We start from the raw sequence: 18,538 nt of genomic DNA on the forward strand, positions 1-18,538 counted from the left end.
AAAAGAAAAAAATTAGGAAAATATTTTCGGCAATTAAAATTTTATGTAATTAACTAAATGTGAAAAGATTCTAAAATCATAATTTATTGGCAACAAATAAAAGACCCTTGTTGTGTTTACTTGGTAGTTCATATGAATATTCTAGCACATTCTTACAATAAATCTTATTGTTTATGATTTTGTTTTTCAATCTTCTGTATTTCTTCTTTTAATTTTTGAATAGCAATTTTTCTTTTCTTTAACCTTTCATTTACCTGTGCAATTTCTTCAGCAACTCTTTTTTTTGCAGATTTTATGGAAGTTAGAGTCTTACTTCCTTTTGACTTCCAATCAGTTTCATGTTTACGAACAGCTGTTGATATTTTTGGAGTAGTTAACTGTTTATAAAGAAATATGCTTGGGTCATGAAAAATAATTTCATCATAATATTCAGAGACAAGTTGGCCTTGTGTACCAACATGTGGTTGATTGGCGAGAAGAGGATTTGAAAACAACTTCAAAAGATGATATAGAGTCACCTAAAATCATAACCTTTATCAAAAGATTTAAAAAAAAAAACACTTTAATTTGAAATTGATAGCACTTAAACCTTGAATTGACTATCAATCTCAAAAAAAAATGCTCCATTAACAATCTGGGTTAAGAGAAAGTTTGATGTTTAAACTTAGAGAAAAATTTTTTTTTGTTAAAAAAACTATGTTTTACTCACAGGTCTCTCAGCTGCATCAATGAAGTATACTTTTATAATAACTTCAAACTCTCCCCACCCTGTTTCTGTGACTTGATATGGTGGTTTAGCAACTGTACGCAAAGCATCTGTGTAACTTTCATGTAACTTAAATTGAACCTAAAAAAAGTTAGTAACTCCTATGAAATTATACATATCTTAAACAAATTGGTTGTATTTCTCTATGAATTGCTGTTGCATTAATTTAAACAAAAATTAACTTCAGAAAGTTTGTAATTACAAAACTATATTTCAAATTAATTTCAGAGGGCAACAAACAAAAAAAAAACTTTTCTGTTGATATTTAAACTTTTTTACTATTTTTTCATGTGGATTCAAATCTGACCTCAGTGTTCATCACCATGCTCTATTTTTTGTGAAAAATTTAATTTTTTAATTTCATGCTCGATTTTTTCTGAAAAATTTAATTTAAATAAATATTTCAAATAATAATTACAAAAAGGTGATCATATTTATTTTTTTTCAGATTAAACATATAATACAGGGTTTTTTTAAATAGCACACACATAATACTGGTCCTGTTTAATCCTCTTTGTCACATGTATGGCTTCTTTTTGTTATATGTGTTGCTTCACTCTGATAAAAACAACAATTTAAAAATGTTTTTCTTTCTTAAACTTGGTTTCTCTATACAATTTGTTAAGGACCTGAGAACTGACACTTTTTGCTCTCATTTTTTGCTCACACACATAATACTGGTCCTGTTTAAACCTCTTTGTTAGGAGTCAAGACAGAGATTACTACAAAGAGTAAATTTACTCTTCACTCAGATCTTGGAGATCTGAGTGAAGAGTAAAGAGAGGAGTTTCGCCAAGATTTAAAAGACAATGACGTTGGGACAGATACATGATGGCAGAGTGCTTTTGGAGCATAAATCAAGATGACTTAAGAATAGTTACTTGTGTTATTTATTTTAAAACATATAAAAAACATATATTAGGCATGTTTAAGGTAATAAAAAGAGCTTTTTTTTATCATTAAACTGATTCATGAACACTACCTTTTTAACAAATGATGATAAATCTTCAGTTTCAATAAATGGTTTCACATACACAGTCCAGGAGTGAGTGTGACCATCACTTTCTCTTTTTTTCCCAAAATATTTTGATTCATTCCCAAATACAATTTGCTTGACAACAGTCTTTCCTCTTGCCCTAGCACTTTCCACTGGAGAAGATTCAGACATCTTTAAAAGTTATGATAATACACAACAAAACAACTTTAACTGAATACATTAATGTAGTCTAAATGTGAAAAATACTGATCAAAAACTACAAATAATGGAAGATCAAAAAAAAATTCTGAATCTATTTTACATTAATTAAAAGACCAAATTTTTTATAAAATAAGATAATTGAAGCCTAACACAAATAGATTTTAAAAATTTTTACACAAACTTTTGAAACATTTAAAATATTTCAAACTCAATTGTTTACAACAAAAACTCTTTTCACCAAAAATAAAATGTTTAAGGAAATTTACTCTTTGTAGTAATCTCTGCCTTGACTCCTAGATCGGCTTCTGGAATGTCTTTTATCATGGAGTCTATCTTTCTTTACAACTTTCTGACTTGTTAATGAATTATAACTAAATTCATCTTTGGTTATTTCTGAAGTTAAGTTTTTGTGCTGTGAATGGTTGTGTAAATGTAAAGGAGCATCAGTATGCCTTTTTCTTAAAACATTAACATTTTCAAAAGCCTTATTTTCTTCTATCTTTTTTTTCTTGTTTTTCTTATTTTTCTTTTCTTTTTTTCTTTTTTTCTCTTTCTTCTTCTTCTTGTGTTTTTCTAATTCGTCACCTTGATCTACTTCTGGTGAAGGTGTTCGAGGTGCACAAGAAACTTCAACTTTCTCTTTGTATTTACCAGACTCATCCTTTTCATCACCTTTTGGTCGCCTGTATTCACTAACATGATCAACTCGTATAGTTCTTCCACCAAGCTATAAATTATTTTAGTAGAATGGAAGATATTAATAAACATTAACAACTGTCTTCAAGACAAGAAGATTAAATTATTCTTAAAAGCATTTGAAAAAAATCTCATACTTTAATTCCGTTAAAATTGTCAACTGCCAGAATTGTACTTCTCTGATCTTCATAGCATAAGAAACCATAGCCTTTGAATTTTCCTGTCTTTTTGTCACGAACTAAGTTTATGTTGACAATTTCACCATATCTTAAAAGAAATAGAAATAAATTTATCATTAGTGGAATCAAATAAAAAGAGCAGTTTCTCTATTTTTATTTGAAAGATTTTTAAAAAAAGTTTTGAGAAATTTATGTGTTAAGAAAACCCTTTAAAAGCAGAAACTTACATAATTTTTTAACACTAAATTTCAAATAAAAAATGAATTTTGTAATTATGTACAACTAAATTTGATCAAGTTTGATTTTTCTACTGCTTCTTTGTTCTATTTGGTTATGCTTACATATTCTACTTTTTACATTATTTATTTAAAAGTAATTCTCTACTTTTCTTTTGAAAGGTAGTCAGTCATGGAATATCTAAACAAGTTTTCTGTGCCAAATCTTTACAAATAAAGCACTGAATCCAGTTGTATAGCAGCTATGGTATTGTTTTAGAGGGAAGGGTATAGCTAGCTGTTGATAGCTTATTAACTACTGTTGGCTTAAATTGTCTTGGAATATTTGATTTTTTGATTGAATGGAAATATGCCAGTGTATTTAAATCCACTTTAAGCTATTTCCGACCATGTAGCTTTTGTAAATGCACTGGACAACTAAACCTTCAATATCATAATCTGTCATTTGGCTATAAGATTCATCCATTTAGTTGATGCTTCACTAAAAGTAGCCTTGAAGGTTTTATAAAGGATCTGTGTAGTACTTGTAAGTAGTGTGAGGACAACAGCTTAGCATATGAATTTAATGGTTTCTAGGATATTTAATAACCCATAACTTGTTATGTGATGCCCATCCAAATTTAACAGATTAGGTTTATTTGAGATGCTTAAACTTGTTTTTGAAAATGTTCCAACCACTTGAGAAAAATGTCTCTATTTATCTGGTCTCTGCTACATGGAATTACAATGCAAATATATACATTTAATTTTATCCATTTTTTATGAGAAAATATAAAGAGTGGAGGAATGAAATACTTAGGTACATTCATAGGAAACATTAACCTAATGTATCTGACTCTTTCTCCAGATGTCATTAGTTTCATCATTAGGATTGTATATCTTTGATGCTGCAAGATTATGTTTTTCAGTAAACTCTGCTAACATTTAAAAAATGATCTTGCAGACCTTGCAGTGTTCACAAAACTAAATTCAGGAGTTGGTCTTTAAACCCATTAAAAAATTTATGCCTGCAATCTTTTTTTTCTTCTTCAACCAACATATTTTCAAATCTTCCATTAAATCATACAAAAAAAAATCATACCAAAAAAGTCCTAATAATCGATTATCTAAGTCCTTTAAATGTTCTACCAGTTTGAATTCAAACTCATTGTTGAAAGTAATTTTAAAGTGTTCTATATTGAGATAGCTAATAAATTTAGGTATAACAGTAATACAAACATTGAATAATGAAACTGCTCAAGTTACTTTGGAGAATTCCTGAATTTTAAATATGAACATACTTAGATTTCTTGGTTAAAATAACATCTAATGTTTCTTATTAACATTTTTATATAAGATGTTTGTTATTTGTTTTTAGTAATATTAATTAGAGGTAAGATTAGCTTTAGTGTTAATTTAAGGAAATACATAAAAAAATTAAATAAATTTATTTTATAAATAGAAACTATAGGTCATGCTACATAGTACTGTGGCACGCACTGTAGTGCATTAAAAAGGCATTTTATTATCAAATTATTGATCAGAAATGCTTTAAAATGGAACAATGCAGGTTAAATAAGGGCTGAAAAAGAAAAACAAGTGACCATGAAGACAGATTAACAAAATGTGCTGCTGTTGCCCATCCTTTTGTAACTTTTCCCATATTAAAGATTTAGATTTAACCCTTTCTTTAAGAACAGTACCTAAGCAGTTAGTAAAAAGTAAATTAATTGTCAGAAGCCCAAGAGAAGTTTTCTGAAAAAAAGGCATGTTAGCAAGATTTCATTTTGCAAAAATGCATGCAAATTGGCCTGCCTGAAAAATAATATTTTGTTGTCTGATGAGAGCAAAACTTTTTAATTTGGGCCAAGTGGATATAGGATATATGTAAAAAGGCCTCAAAAAAATATCTTTTAAAAAGAGATCATATAAAACCCCTCACTTTAAAGATCCAGCTTGAAGTGGAAGTTTTAGGTTTCCAGTTTGAAGTTTTAATTTTAAATTATACTCAATATGTAAACCTTTTATTTTTATGAGAAATTAAACAAAAGTTTTTTAGTTAAATTCCTCAGCAAAATTATAAAAACTACTGACGTTTTTTTTTTGCAAAAATATCATATCCATAATAAAATCCCAAGAATTATTCCCTGTTTATCATCATATACTGTTTTAGCATTTATTTTCTTTGGGCTTTATCATGATCACACAAAGAGAAAAAGTAAGGAAAAGAAATTGTTCATGTTAAGTAAATTAGAAGAGAGACAATAACTTTTGTAATAGCCTTATACATGGGCATTTATGAATAATTCAATAAAAATAATTATACAGTTACAAAATATATTATACATTATCTCAGAAAAAAGTATGCTGCTCTTTTATCTTAGATGAAAAAGAAACAGTTGTACTGTTCAAATGATTTTTGCAAAAAAAAGTTTTAATTACTATACCAGTATACAGCAAGTAAAACTTATACACTAAATAGTTTTTCACCCATGTGAATTTCACACCAAGTATGAGACTGTTTGAGTTGTTCAGTAAAATAAAACTCATAAAACTCATAACCAAAATAACTTGCTCATGTTGGTCATGCAATAATATTTCAAGATATTTTGAAAGTAGATATCTGCACAAAAAAAGAAAATGAGGTTGGTTTATTATAAACAAATTTTGCAATGTTTTAGAATAATTATTTAAGGTTTTTAGAGCTAAAAGGTCTTACTTACTGAGGATACAAACTTATTACATTATTATTTCAATTCCATAAATTTGGGGGAAAAAAATAAAGGTCAGTTTTACCTGCTACACATGCTGTACCACATTTATCTGCATAGACCATATTGTAGACATAACATATATAAAACATCATTTTCTAAATTTTAATTAGATCTTTATTTACGTTGTTTATGTAACCGAATGTTTGTTAAGTTTTTTACTTTTAAGTTTCTTAAAAAAACTGTAACTCTTTAAAACTAAACTTTTTTCTTTAAAGCCTTTTACAACTTCTTTTACTTTTCACTTATTCTTTTCTGAACACTCAGAAACTTAATGTTTTTGTGTGTAAAAATGTTTAGATTCTTTTCTTAAAATATTAAACACTTATTATGCACTAAAGAATCCAAAGACAAAAATCAAATCAATTAAAATAAAAGTGACAAATTTAAAAAGAAAAAAAACAACACTTTATTAACAAAAACATTATTACAAAAAATATTTAATTACTATTTTGCTGAAAATACTCTGCTTTAAACATTTTAACTTCCTGGTTTTTCTACTTATACCTGCATAAAATAACCTTTGAATGATAATAAAAATTATACAATAGTTAATCAAAGGTGATAAGCACTCTAAAGAAACCAGGACTTTTAACAAATTTGGCAGTTACTACTTACTCACTTTGTCAACCCTGGTTGTTTTACATAAAAAGAATCTACCTGTTTCAATTCTAATAATAAAAATCTACTGAACCAAATTAAAAAAACCTATAATATTTTTAGTAAAAAATAATTCTAAACATAAAAATAGGAAGAAGTTAAGTTGCTTACTGAGAAAAAACAGCCAGAACATCACCTTCTGTCAAATCATAGGGTAAACCACCTGAAAATTTACACAAGTTCTCATAAGTTAACAAAATTGTAGATGTATACTGCTGTTAAGAACTATGATAACTGCAATTACAACCTTATTGAAGGTTCATCAAATTATTATGTCATTATTACAGCTATTGTATTACAAAATGAACAGTTTTGTATTAAAAAATGAAAAGTTTTTAATTTTCTGACTTGTTATTTAAAAGTAATTAGCTAACTTTTGGTTTAACTCGGGAAAATGAATGGCTTTTGAGTTTAATCAACTATCACTAAAGAATCTATTTAAAGATTTATTTAACACAAACCATGGAGTGTTTTCATTGAAATAGAAAGCGAAATTACAACTAGTTAGATGAAAATCTAGATGATGATGATGATGATGATGATGATGATGATGATGATGATGATGATGATGATGATGATGATGATGATTGTTAATTTCATTGATTTTTCCTTTAATTACTCAAGATGTTGTTACAATAATCAGAACAATTAGAGCTTTCTCAGAAGTCAATTCAGAGAATTTTTTGTAAAAAATTGGGCCTATACGTTTTTGAAGTCGCATGTCTCAATAGTTAAACTCAAAAAATCACAGATTGTATTTGGAGTTAGCTGATTGGGCCTTTGAGAACTTCAGAATCAAAAAATCATCTTCTTAGACAAGACGTATTTTTGAACGAATAGCTTTGTTAACAAACAAAACTTATGTCAATGACTTTGGATCATTTGGAAGTCAACATTTACCAAGCTATCACATAGCCACAAATGTTGGATTGGGTGATCAATAACTGAATTAATTAAAATCTAACAACATGTTCTTATTAGAAAAAAAAATTTTCACTTTTTAAATTCTTCAATAAGGCTTTGAAAACCCCTTGAATATCTTTGGCATCATCAATTACAATATTTCTAATGGATTAATAAAGGTTTTATAATATTTAGCTTAAGTAAACTTGTATAATTTCTTGCTTTTTACAACAAACTGTTGAAAATCATAAAAATAATTCTTGAAAGCCAAAACTTAAACTTTTATTTGTTTTGGAAAACTGTATTGTGAAATGTAATAGTCTGTTTTTTTTGCTTCAACTGAAGGTTTGACAAGCAGTCAAAGGGCCTGAAAACACTAAAATAATTAAATTAGATTTTGCATGTAATAAATCAAATTTCACATGTGTGAAATTTACATTTTATTAAAATACAGTTGTTAAACTAATTATACTTATAATAATAAAGAATTTTAGATTCTAAAAATGTTAGATAGTCTTTTTATTGAAAAATGTATTAGCTTCCAAATAAAATATTTCATTTTTGCAGTAGTAAATGAAGCATTAATAACTTAAACTACCTAAAAAAATAAAAGCACTATCTTTGTACTGAGAATGCCATGAAAGGTTGTGATCAAAAATCCCATTTTGCAAATCTTGGTCATTAAGTTTACCAATATTTCTCACATTTCTATAAACAAAACAATATAAAAGCTGTCACTATAAAAATTCTTATCAATTTAAAAGATCTTATTTATATAATAACTTTTCTTTTTATATACCAACATGAATAAACTATGCATGCAGCTTTGCATAATAGTTGGGAATAAAGTACTCACGTTAATGGGTTCATTTCTCTTAAGCATTCATATACTTTTATCAAAAACGCTCAAATAACTATAAAAAATTAAAATGTTGAAAAGCATGAAAAATTATTCATAAAATACATATATCATGACACAACATCGGCGCTACTCCACTTTCTCCCCCCCCCCCCCTAATTTTATGATTGATTCTGATAGAGAATTTTATGCTGATTAAGAATCGTATAAAAACATGGGTCTCAAAATCAACGGAAAGTGCTCTAATCTGATGTCGAAAGTACAAAAATATACCACAAATCGCTAATATTCGCCATCTTGAATTCACTAACTTTACGGTTGATATTGTTTTTAACCGCAAAACATTGCCAGCCTGGTTTTTACTATAAGGAATTTTTTCTGGTTTAATATAGATAGCGATTCCACGGCTCAACGAAAAACATCTGACGTTTGACAAAAAACACGAAATTTTCTTTTTCTTTTCTTTTCTCTTTTTATAACAAGTATTTATTTATGTTTTTTTGAAGAATAGATTCTAAGGATTTGTATACAGAAATTATGTATATATATATCTATATTCCTTCGCATATTTTATGACGTTTTTTATTTTTATTTTCGCGACGTAAGAATCATTGTATATGTTTATTTGAATTATAAAAAAATCGTCTGGAATGGCTAATATAGACGCGTAAGTTCTTTCCAGAGCTATCAGGCAGACGATCGAGTTATAAAGTTATAAAACGTGTCGCTCTTGCGAAATTGCGATTCCTTCTTATGAAATTTAGTTTTGTAACAGAATTTACGATTATTTTTTCGGTTATTTTTTTTTTTTTTGTTATTAAAGAAAAAAATTAATTGGAAAGGCAAACTTTCATAGAGTAACAAAAAAGGGCTTTCTTAATGTTCTTTGCAAAAAATGTTCTTAATAATTTTGTGTGGCTATGAAAATAGCCGTTTTTTGATTTACACAACCTTAGGCATGAATTATAATGTATGTTACGTTTGATGCACACAGGATGTCAAACAGGATATGCTGTTAAAACTTGATCCCAAAAGTGAAAAAACCGGTGTTCGGAAAATCTCTGCATCCACATAAACTCGGATAAATAATCAGCTACCATTTCGCGATTAGTTGGCCCCATCATTGATTTGAATTTTGCTTTTGCTCGACACCACATAGCTTCCACGTGATTTGTTGTTACACCTGTCTGTGGATCTACAAAGTTGAGGGTGTGGTTAACGGTACCATGTAAATATGCTGGAGCTTGCAAATCATTATATGCTCTCCACATGTCACTCCAGACAATAGAGCCAGGAAGTATCCATTGATGTATGATAGGAATTAATGTTGCAGCATCGCGGTTCTGGACAGGAATCAAAAAGCCTTTCTTCGTTGCAGGTTCATACCCACCAAATATCCACTGCTGCGGGATTATTCTACCAACTTGATATTTTCTTCGACAAAAAACAGATTCATCTATTTCAACAATGCACCCTGGACCGCCTATTGGATCAGGGTTATTGAGGAAATATGAGACGCAAATGTCTCTGCAAAATTGATTCCAATCAACAATGGTGCTGTCGTTTCCGATATTTAACTCTTGCCTTAAATCACTTATTGATAATCCCCGGCTCTTACCTGCACTTCTACTCCAAGCGTAAGTTAAGCCCAATATTTGCCACAATTGTAGGTGAGATTTCTCAAAGAAGCTGCCTTTTCTAATGTTAAAGGTTCTTTTGCAGCGCTTGACTGGACATCTCCAAATAACTTGATCAACTGACCCATTCTTTGTTTGCTGTGTGCAGGGCACGTTACATACACTACAATTCATGCTTTCAGCGAGTAAACCATAAGTTCTGCACCAGTGAATTGTAGCTTCGATATCGTATTTGAATTTTGCTCCTATTTCTGTCAAAGAAAGTGAGTCAAAAACGTCTATTGTTGGTCTTCGAAGAGCCATGATATGTAGATAAATGAAGAAGCAGAAAAACTATTCTGAAGTACTCCTTTTTATATGACAAACATAATGAAAATGAATTCACGGGGGGTTAACTTGAAGTTTTAAAAGAAAGTCAATAGTTTTAAAGAATTATTTTTATAATTAAAAAATTTTTATCTTGTTTTAAAGTGAATTGTAAAATATAATCAATGAAAGAATTTTTCAACTTATTTGACAAAAGTTTTAAAAGACACTCAAGCTAACAAACTAAGAATCCAGTTGAAGCAAATTGACGCGATAAGAGTAAATGCCATTGAATTTCATTACCTGGTAAGAGAAAAAAAATGCGGCCAATACACCTGATTATGAAACTTAACGCACCGGTTCTTTGTTCTTTTATTCGAAATCTTTTATATAAAAAATAAAAACCAGGCTGTTGATACTTTGAAAGGATAACTTTTAAACAAAAAAAAATCACTTTTCAAGATGGCGAATATTAGCGATTTGTGGTATATTTTTGTACTTTCGACATCAGATTAGAGCACTTTCCGTTGATTTTGAGACCCATGTTTTTATACGATTCTTAATCAGCATAAAATTCTCTATCAGAATCAATCATAAAATTAGGGGGGGGAGAAAGTGGAGTAGCGCCCACAACATCTTTTAAAGGATATCTAGAAACAAAATTACATTTATCTTACAAAATACTATTTTTGTAGGGAACTCATTAGAAATACAATGCTCCTTACTTACCATTAAGTTAACTTAGCAATAATTAAAACTAGTCATTAGAACTTTATGATCATGTATTTTGATTAAAATATACTACTAAACCTTTGAGATATATAAACTAGAAAAGATTTACAATAAACCTATATAAATATACAATACAATAGATTTACAATGAAGACTGAAAAGACAAAGCTTTTTAACATATATATTTAAGCTGTATTGATTGAAAGAAAATATATATTTGATGTAGCAAACAGGATTAGCATCATGACAACTCAACGGATAACATTTAAAGACAATCTAAAAGTCGACAGGGTCATTTTTTGAAAACTTTGAAGTTCTCGCCCCTGCCTGTTCGAAATTAAAAAAAAACTTGAAAAACATCTCAAAAGGACATTAGTGTGTCTGACTTTTTCCCCCGGCGGTTTTCATTTACTATCATTTATACACTTCTAAATATTTTAATCGAAAACGTATTTCTCAATATATTAGTGATTTTAGAGATATACTTCAAGATATTATTTTTTAAATAAACATTGCTCTCTATTAAACTAGATTTCCATAGAAGATTTTTAACATACAAACAAACAAAAATACAATAACATACCGTGAAAAACAATCACTAAAAAAATAAGTTGAGTTTGTAGCAAAGAAAAAGGAAACCAAACAAGAAATTAGATTTATTATCATTACAAAACTCTTAAAACTCTAATTAAAATCCCTATCTCAAAATTTTATCTCTTATTCCTCATCGCTGTAAGTTTCAGGATACGACTTTTAGGATGCGACTTTTAAATTTCTAAAGTTTACGAATGGCATAGAGTGAGTAGGTCATGGTTAAAGTGGTTAGGATTCATTCAAACCTCAGTATCTTTAAAAAATTATATGAACTTCTTTAAACAGCTTAACTTCATGAAGATAGCGAACATTCATTCCAACTTGTACACTAAAATCTTTCCTAAATTTCAAATTTTATAGAATAATTAGAGAGTTGCATATAAAAGAGATTTTTTATTTTTTAAAGGTATAAAATTTATGTTCAATTTATGGAAAAAAGACTTTTCAAAGATAATAGAAACAAAAACAGCTTGCAAAAAAACTTTCACTTTTTTAAAAAAAATTTCTGTATCATAGCACCTGTTAGAAAAGACTAAGAATTTAGTTTAATTCAGAGGTGGTTTTGTGCACGATGGAAACGTGAAATCTATATTTTATGTATACATATATATATACATATATATTAGGGTCCGTCAAAAAAAACGAAAGTCATAATTGAACATACCATGGTTTCTTTTATTATGAATTTAGGTATTAGTAAGACCCCTGGAAAATTTCAGACTCATAGGTGCACTACTAAGCCCTGCACTTTAGGTTTGAAAGTCACTTTTTTATGTAAAATAAGGTGCCGTTGTGATCAGGGGCTCGAAAAAAAGGTCCGAAAACTTTTTCAAAAATGCCATGGTATTTTAAATCATGTATTTAGGTGTTAGTAAGACCCATGAAAAATCTCAGACTCTTAGGTACACTACTAAGCCCTCCACTTTGGACTTATAGAGACCCCATCTATTAAAAAAAAGTTTTCCTCAAAACGTTTTTTTTAATATAACGACAACTTATGGGTGCTGCTGATGACGGTTGTGTTTAGTATGCTTATCATTTTTTATAGCTTGTTATTTTTAGCTTGAAGTTTTAAAAAAAAATGTCGAAAAGAGAAGTGTTTCTTGTAGGAGGAAGAACAGAGGTGTTAGCTAATACTAAACTTCCAACTAATAGAAGTGTTCTAAAGTATTACCATTACAGGCTTCTCATAAAGCGCAAGCAAAATTCAAATGTCTCATCCAGTGATGTGAGTTCTTGTTCCCTAAATGATAAATTTCAAGCAAGCTGCACGAAAGAAACTGGGTGCTTAAACGAAAAGTATTTTTGTGTTCTACACCAAGTGAAGAAAATCTGGTTGAAAGCAGGAATTCCTTTCCTTATCCAAGATCAAGCAATTAGGTACCTAATTAATATTTTCATAATGAATATAAAATGATACATACAAGCAGCTTATGTATGGTTTAAGAAACTTGTACTGTGTGAATATATAATGAACTTAGTGGATCCATCTAGATATATAGTATCGTTTGTTTAGGACAAAAATAGTGACTTTAGAAGCTGAAAGAAAGAAATTGGAAAAATCTAAGCATCATATTGGTGCAAAAGCAATTAAAAAGAGAGAGGAGTTTACAAACAAGTTAGATAAATTATTTGATATTGCTCGTAAGGATTGTGATGAGCGAATTCTGAAAGATAGCAGTAAGGATATAAAAGTACGACAAGAAGATCTAGTTTTTCTGCAAGATCAAAGAGGATCAAGAGTGCAAACAATTTCTTGCAAAGATACTAAGTTTCAAGCAAGATATAATAGGCTTCAAAAGAGAAAGGGAATAGAAGAACGAAAGAGAAAAGAGGAGGTCCAGAAAAAAAAAGAGAGATTGGAGAAAATAAGCTGTATTAATTCTGATAACAATTTTGAACATGCTAATCTGATTGAGGAAATAGATGAAGATTTTGTTATTCCTGGAAAAAAAAGCAGAGGTTCTGATTTTATACCGCTTCTTATTCCAAAAGCAATTGGGAAGGACATAGGAGTTACTTTGTCAAGGTTTGGAATCTCTTCAACTGCAGCTGCAGCAACACTGGCTACTATCATAAATAACAGCGGAGGTCATATTGATGATTTCTCAATATCACAGAGCAGTTTACAGAGGCAGAAAAAGCAAAAAGTTAATGAAAATGCTCAAAAAATCAAAAAAGAGTTTAAAAATCTTGTTAAAAATAAATGTCTTACTCTACATTTTGATTCAAAGATAATGTCTGAAAGTACAAGTCAAGGCAGAAAAAAAATTGAGAGAGTAGCTGTTATTATTACCTGTCCAGGCTATGCTGATGCTCAACTTATTGGCATTGTTCCTGTAGACAATGGTAAAGCAGGCACACAAGCAAAAGCAATTCAAAAAATCCTTGAAGAATGGGATTTATTTGATATGGTAGAATTTCTGTCATTTGATACAACTGCCACGAACACTGGATGGTTAAATGGTGTTTGTACACAACTAGAGAAATGTAGGGGAAAAGCTATGGGATGGTTAGCTTGCAGGCATCATATGTATGAGCTTTACATCAAGGTATAAGTATAATTTTTTTTTATTAATATTTTTTGCAAGAGCTAAATTAAAATAAAAAACTATTAAAATCAAGACTTGTCAAGTTTATTTAAAACTTTTTAGCATTTTTGCAATTCAATTACTGAAAGGACAAAAACATTAGGTCCAACTGAACCACTGTTTGAGAAATTGAAACAGAGTTGGAATGAAATATTGAGGAAAGGAATATGTTACACAGATCTTAAGAGATTTAAAGAAGACCCAGGGACTTTTTTGTCAATCAAGGTAAGTGGTACCATGATTTTTATGTTAAATATTTAAGATATTTGTATAAAGCTAAATCTTTAAATTATATTCCAGGCTTCTGAAGCTCTGTCATTTCTCCAAACTTGCCTTGATGATCATTTCTTTCTTCGAGGAGATTATAAGTACCTTGTTCAACTCAGCATTGTTTGGCTTGGTGGATCAGTAACCAACTTTAAGTTCCATATGCCAATGGCTTGTCATCATGCCCGATTTATGGCCAAAGCTATTTATTATTTAACACTTGACCTTCTACTTCCACAAATTCCAATCCTTGCACCTGATTTGGTATCTACTATGGAGGCAGTTGTTATTAAAAAAATGGGTGAATTTATTTCAGTATTTTATACAGCTTGGTTTATTAAAGCCCCTTTGGCCAGTACTGCTCCATCTCAGGACCTACAAGCCATTAATGATATGATTCAGTACATAGATAGAAACCCTAATTCTGCTAAGGCATGCTTCAATTCAATGCAGAATCATTTCTGGTATCTAACTGAAAGGTTTGTTGTACTATGTCTCATTAATGAGGACTTACCAGAAGATGTTCGACAAGCTGTTGCTCTTCAGCTTTACAAAACTCCTAGGCCAGAGATGCCATATTCATACAAACTAGGTAAGGTAATGCCACAGATTGTAGTAAATGGTCATACTAAACTTCTTTCTGAACTTGTTGGACCAGAGAGTTGGTTTTTATTTGATAAGTTGAAACTTACCATGCTTGAAATGGAATGGATTAAGATAAATCCTTCAAATTGGGAGCTCTTTCCTGGATTTCTAAAATATAAAGAATTTGTACTATCTCTCCATGTGGTTAATGATTGTGCAGAAAGGGGAATTAAACTAGCCCAGGATTTTTCAGGGTCGTTTGGGCACGAAAGTGACAAACAGGCAAATCTTTTAGCTGTTGCAAGTCATAAACAAAAATTTAAAATAGGAAAGATTAAATCTTGTTTTAAAGATCTTAAATAGTGGCATAATGGTTTAATATTTTCACTATCAAATATATATTTGGAAGAAATGCGATACTTTGATTTCAATAAAATATTTGCTTTATTGAATTATCAAAATAAAGAAATAATAATAAGGTTGCTTATGTTTTAATTTTACACAACTTAGTTTGCTGTAAGATATAAGAAATTTCTGTCAAATAACATTGAGTAATTTGTAAGTCTATTAAAAAACTTTTGTCCTAAACAAATGATACTATATATCTAGATGGATCCACTAAGCTAAAAATAACAAGCTATAAAAAATGATAAGCATACTAAACACAACCGTCATCAGCAGCACCCATAAGTTGTCGTTATATAAAAAAAAAACGTTTTGAGGAAAACTTTTTTTTAATAGATGGGGTCTCTATAAGTCCAAAGTGGAGGGCTTAGTAGTGTACCTAAGAGTCTGAGATTTTTCATGGGTCTTACTAACACCTAAATACATGATTTAAAATACCATGGCATTTTTGAAAAAGTTTTCGGACCTTTTTTTCGAGCCCCTGATCACAACGGCACCTTATTTTACGTAAAAAAGTGACTTTCAAACCTAAAGTGCAGGGCTTAGTAGTGCACCTATGAGTCTGAAATTTTCCAGGGGTCTTACTAATACCTAAATTCATAATAAAAGAAACCATGGTATGTTCAATTATGACTTTCGTTTTTTTTGACGGACCCTAATATATATATATATATATATATATATATATATATATATATATATATATATATATATATATATATATATATATATATATATATATATATATATATATAAACGTAAAAACAACACATTGTATGTTATACTGTGTAATAACTCGTGTGTTAAAGTATTTAATATAATAAAACGTATATTTATAAAATACTTCAAAATCAAGTATTTCAATGATTAAAAATTGATTTTTGTACTTAAATAGGTTTTTATCATCTTCTACTTCTAAAATAATCTTTCTACAATTGCTAATGAAATTATTAAGTACTTAATGCCGTAAATAAATTTGGAAAAATATCTGAGAACAATATATTGTAACATTTTAAATGTAATCATTGGTTTTTGATTTCCACTTTTAAAATAATTTTTGAACACAGCTCTTCAATTTCACCATTTTATTCTTGTTGATTAGGTTCCATTAAAAGTTTTACAAACAATTTGTTTGCACCAAGATTATGCACCAAGGTACATGTCGAAAAACCAAACATCTTATTAAGAATCAAACTTTCATTTAAGAGGCAACATTATTAAATTATAAAACTTGGTTTTAAGTTTTACTTTTTAAAATTTGTTTTTTCATTTACAACGTTGTTTTTGTCACACTATGAAAAAATTTAGGACTCAAATTGAATGCTATGACTTTTAATGAGTGCATTTTAAATGATCCCTTGCATTTAAATTTTTGAAGAAATTTTTTTTAGCATCTGCTACTTCTGTTATAAGTGAAAAATCTTCTGAAGGGTTCTACAGATGTTTTCTGAAGGAATCTTCTGCACATGTTTTCTCATTAGTGACAGTTTAAGGACTACTACCAGGGCTGTGGAGTCGGTAAGCTGCTGTTCCGACTCCGACTCCGACTCCTTGATTTTATCATGGACCGACTCCGACTCCGACTCCCGACTCCGATCCTTCATAAGTAACCAATTTCTAACAACAAATAGTTGTTTGTTTTACTACAGTTATTTGTTCGTAACAACAAATAACTGTAGTAAAATGTTAACATCGGCTATTTCATCACTATGATACAAATAATCCAGCCACTTAGTGCTTTAAACAATATTTATAAGAAAACAATTTCTGAACAAACAACTTTTCTGAACTCTGGTTATGCAATAAACTCTTATGCGGTCGCTAATAACATTATGAACTTGTCAAAATCATGTTTGAAATATTGTCAGTTGGACAATATTTCAAACATGAAAGAACTTGTTCTTCTTTAAGTTCATATTCTTTAAGAATCTTTTCTACTGAGACCTGGAGAAATTCGCTGGTGTGATTAGTTTTGGCGTCTTTTACTGCCAATGTCTTGGTAACTGCTTCATTTTTTTCAAAAAAGAATTAAACATTGATTGCAAAATAGTTCACTCTGTTAAGAAACACAAAGCGTCCCTTGAGACATTCATTAAGTTCTTCTTTTTGTTTAACAGCTTCTTCAATCACTAATTTTCTAATATTCTCTCTCTCCAGAGAAACAAAGCTAATTGAATACTTACAGTCTTTCTGTTTGTGGAGCAACTCTTTGGTGCTTGGTGGTGGCACGCCTAGCTTTCTACTAAGAATATGTAGCACAGTGCCAGACAATTTAAGTCGGGAGTTAGGGGATCACGAAGTTATATAGTTTAACGGAAGCTAGAGGAGAGCGCAAGGGAGGTGATATATGATTCTCAGTGATAAGCAGCAAAATACCCTATTGCTTATCACTGTTTTAAAGGCCTAAAAATAATATGTCAAACTCCTTGTCCTCCAGTTGTTGCAAACTACAATTCCCATTGTGTCTGGATATCCTACAGCTTTCAGAGCATTCTGGGACTTGTAGTTTTGTAACAACTATAAAATCCTTATGAAAATTATGAAACTTTGAAAGATTTTTTTTAAACCGGAGTTGGAGTCGGTACAATTTTTCCGACTCCGACTCCGACTCCAGCCAAAATGAGCTCCGACTCCGACTCCGACTCCACGACTCCGACTCCGACTCCACAGCCCTGACTACTACAGTACTATCTCATATTATGAGACTTAAAATTTTTAATGTTTCGCCTTTTTTTTTTATTAGAATTTTTTGTGTGTCCAAAACATTATTACTAAACAATACAGTAAACAACCACAACTTTTTTTTATTTTGTTATATAGTCTCTATATTGACATATACAAAGCATGTAATGAAACTTAGCACTTGGTCCTGACTCCTTTCGACTTCAAAAGAGCTTTGATGCGCCGTGACAATTCATTTATGAACTGAGAGGTTTTAATGCTTTAACATCTGGGTCTCAAACACTTCAATCAGTCTGTGAGCTTCTGTTTACTCGTTATTATGTCAGAAACCACTCTCTAGTTGTGGAACCAGCCGGTCTGCTGGACAGTCTTTTATATTGTTCCATCGTTCCTTAAAAATTGAAACAAAGCCAATCGGTACCCTTGCTTGAATCATTGTAGGCGTAGGCTATGGCTCTTTCAGTGGTTTTCTGCACTTGAATCCCAGATCGT

The 18,538-nt window shown here is 29.9% G+C and overlaps 4 protein-coding genes across 5 annotated transcripts; 1 reads left to right on the forward strand and 3 right to left on the reverse strand.

Moving 5' to 3' along the window:
• Positions 1-110: 110 nt before the first annotated feature.
• LOC145191252 (YEATS domain-containing protein 4-like) lies at positions 111-1,998 on the reverse strand. The gene is made up of 3 exons (XM_080068304.2): positions 1,749-1,998; positions 710-847; positions 111-518 (listed from the first exon to the last, which is right to left on the reverse strand). Exons 1-3 carry the CDS (start codon positions 1,932-1,934, stop codon positions 165-167), a joined length of 678 nt encoding a protein of 225 aa, XP_079924430.2. The 5' UTR covers positions 1,935-1,998; the 3' UTR covers positions 111-164.
• On the reverse strand, positions 1,851-11,048 carry LOC145191251 (RNA-binding motif protein, X-linked 2-like). Of its 2 annotated transcripts, none has more exons than XM_090066358.1 (6): positions 10,920-11,048; positions 8,245-8,302; positions 7,987-8,096; positions 6,597-6,648; positions 2,798-2,927; positions 1,851-2,691 (listed from the first exon to the last, which is right to left on the reverse strand). In XM_090066358.1, exons 2-6 carry the CDS (start codon positions 8,256-8,258, stop codon positions 2,227-2,229), a joined length of 771 nt encoding a protein of 256 aa, XP_089922484.1. In that variant the 5' UTR covers positions 8,259-8,302; positions 10,920-11,048; the 3' UTR covers positions 1,851-2,226. The 2 variants fall into 2 exon arrangements, with proteins under 2 accessions (XP_089922484.1, XP_089922485.1); XM_090066359.1 differs by lacking the exon at positions 10,920-11,048 and adding an exon at positions 8,521-8,577.
• Positions 9,246-10,187, reverse strand: LOC149881856 (uncharacterized). The gene has a single exon (XM_090065853.1). The coding sequence runs from the start codon at positions 10,185-10,187 to the stop codon at positions 9,246-9,248; it is 942 nt and encodes a 313-aa protein (XP_089921979.1).
• Positions 11,049-12,481: 1,433 nt separating the features above from the next.
• LOC145187824 (uncharacterized) lies at positions 12,482-15,371 on the forward strand. The gene is made up of 4 exons (XM_090066356.1): positions 12,482-12,896; positions 13,033-14,068; positions 14,171-14,332; positions 14,408-15,371. The coding sequence occupies exons 1-4, from the start codon at positions 12,598-12,600 to the stop codon at positions 15,320-15,322; spliced, it is 2,412 nt and encodes an 803-aa protein (XP_089922482.1). The 5' UTR covers positions 12,482-12,597; the 3' UTR covers positions 15,323-15,371.
• Positions 15,372-18,538: the final 3,167 nt, after the last annotated feature.

This window comes from Hydra viridissima, unplaced genomic scaffold, assembly GCF_058129835.1.
Source record: "Hydra viridissima isolate aposymbiotic clone 2 unplaced genomic scaffold, HvirCarnegie_v1 scaffold_11, whole genome shotgun sequence".
Classification (NCBI taxonomy): Eukaryota; Metazoa; Cnidaria; class Hydrozoa; order Anthoathecata; family Hydridae; genus Hydra; species Hydra viridissima.

Excerpts from the sequence above, each read along its gene's own strand:
- LOC145191252 (XM_080068304.2), bottom strand. The coding sequence starts at position 1,934 with ATGTCTGAATCTTCTCCAGTGGAAAGTGCTAGGGCAAGAGGAAAGACT. Across the intron at positions 848-1,748 it reads TATCATCATTTGTTAAAAAG|GTTCAATTTAAGTTACATGA; the intron begins GTAGTGTTCATG and ends AACTTTTTTTAG. Across the intron at positions 519-709 it reads TTGATGCAGCTGAGAGACCT|GTGACTCTATATCATCTTTT; the intron begins GTGAGTAAAACA and ends TTATGATTTTAG.
- LOC145191251 (XM_090066358.1), bottom strand. Across the intron at positions 6,649-7,986 it reads TAGTGCTTTTATTTTTTTAG|GTGGTTTACCCTATGATTTG; the intron begins GTAGTTTAAGTT and ends GTAAATTTTCAG. Across the intron at positions 2,692-2,797 it reads ACAATTTTAACGGAATTAAA|CTTGGTGGAAGAACTATACG; the intron begins GTATGAGATTTT and ends AATAATTTATAG.
- LOC149881856 (XM_090065853.1), bottom strand. The coding sequence starts at position 10,187 with ATGGCTCTTCGAAGACCAACAATAGACGTTTTTGACTCACTTTCTTTG.
- LOC145187824 (XM_090066356.1), top strand. The coding sequence starts at position 12,598 with ATGTCGAAAAGAGAAGTGTTTCTTGTAGGAGGAAGAACAGAGGTGTTA. Across the intron at positions 12,897-13,032 it reads ATCCAAGATCAAGCAATTAG|GACAAAAATAGTGACTTTAG; the intron begins GTACCTAATTAA and ends TCGTTTGTTTAG. Across the intron at positions 14,069-14,170 it reads TGTATGAGCTTTACATCAAG|CATTTTTGCAATTCAATTAC; the intron begins GTATAAGTATAA and ends AAAACTTTTTAG.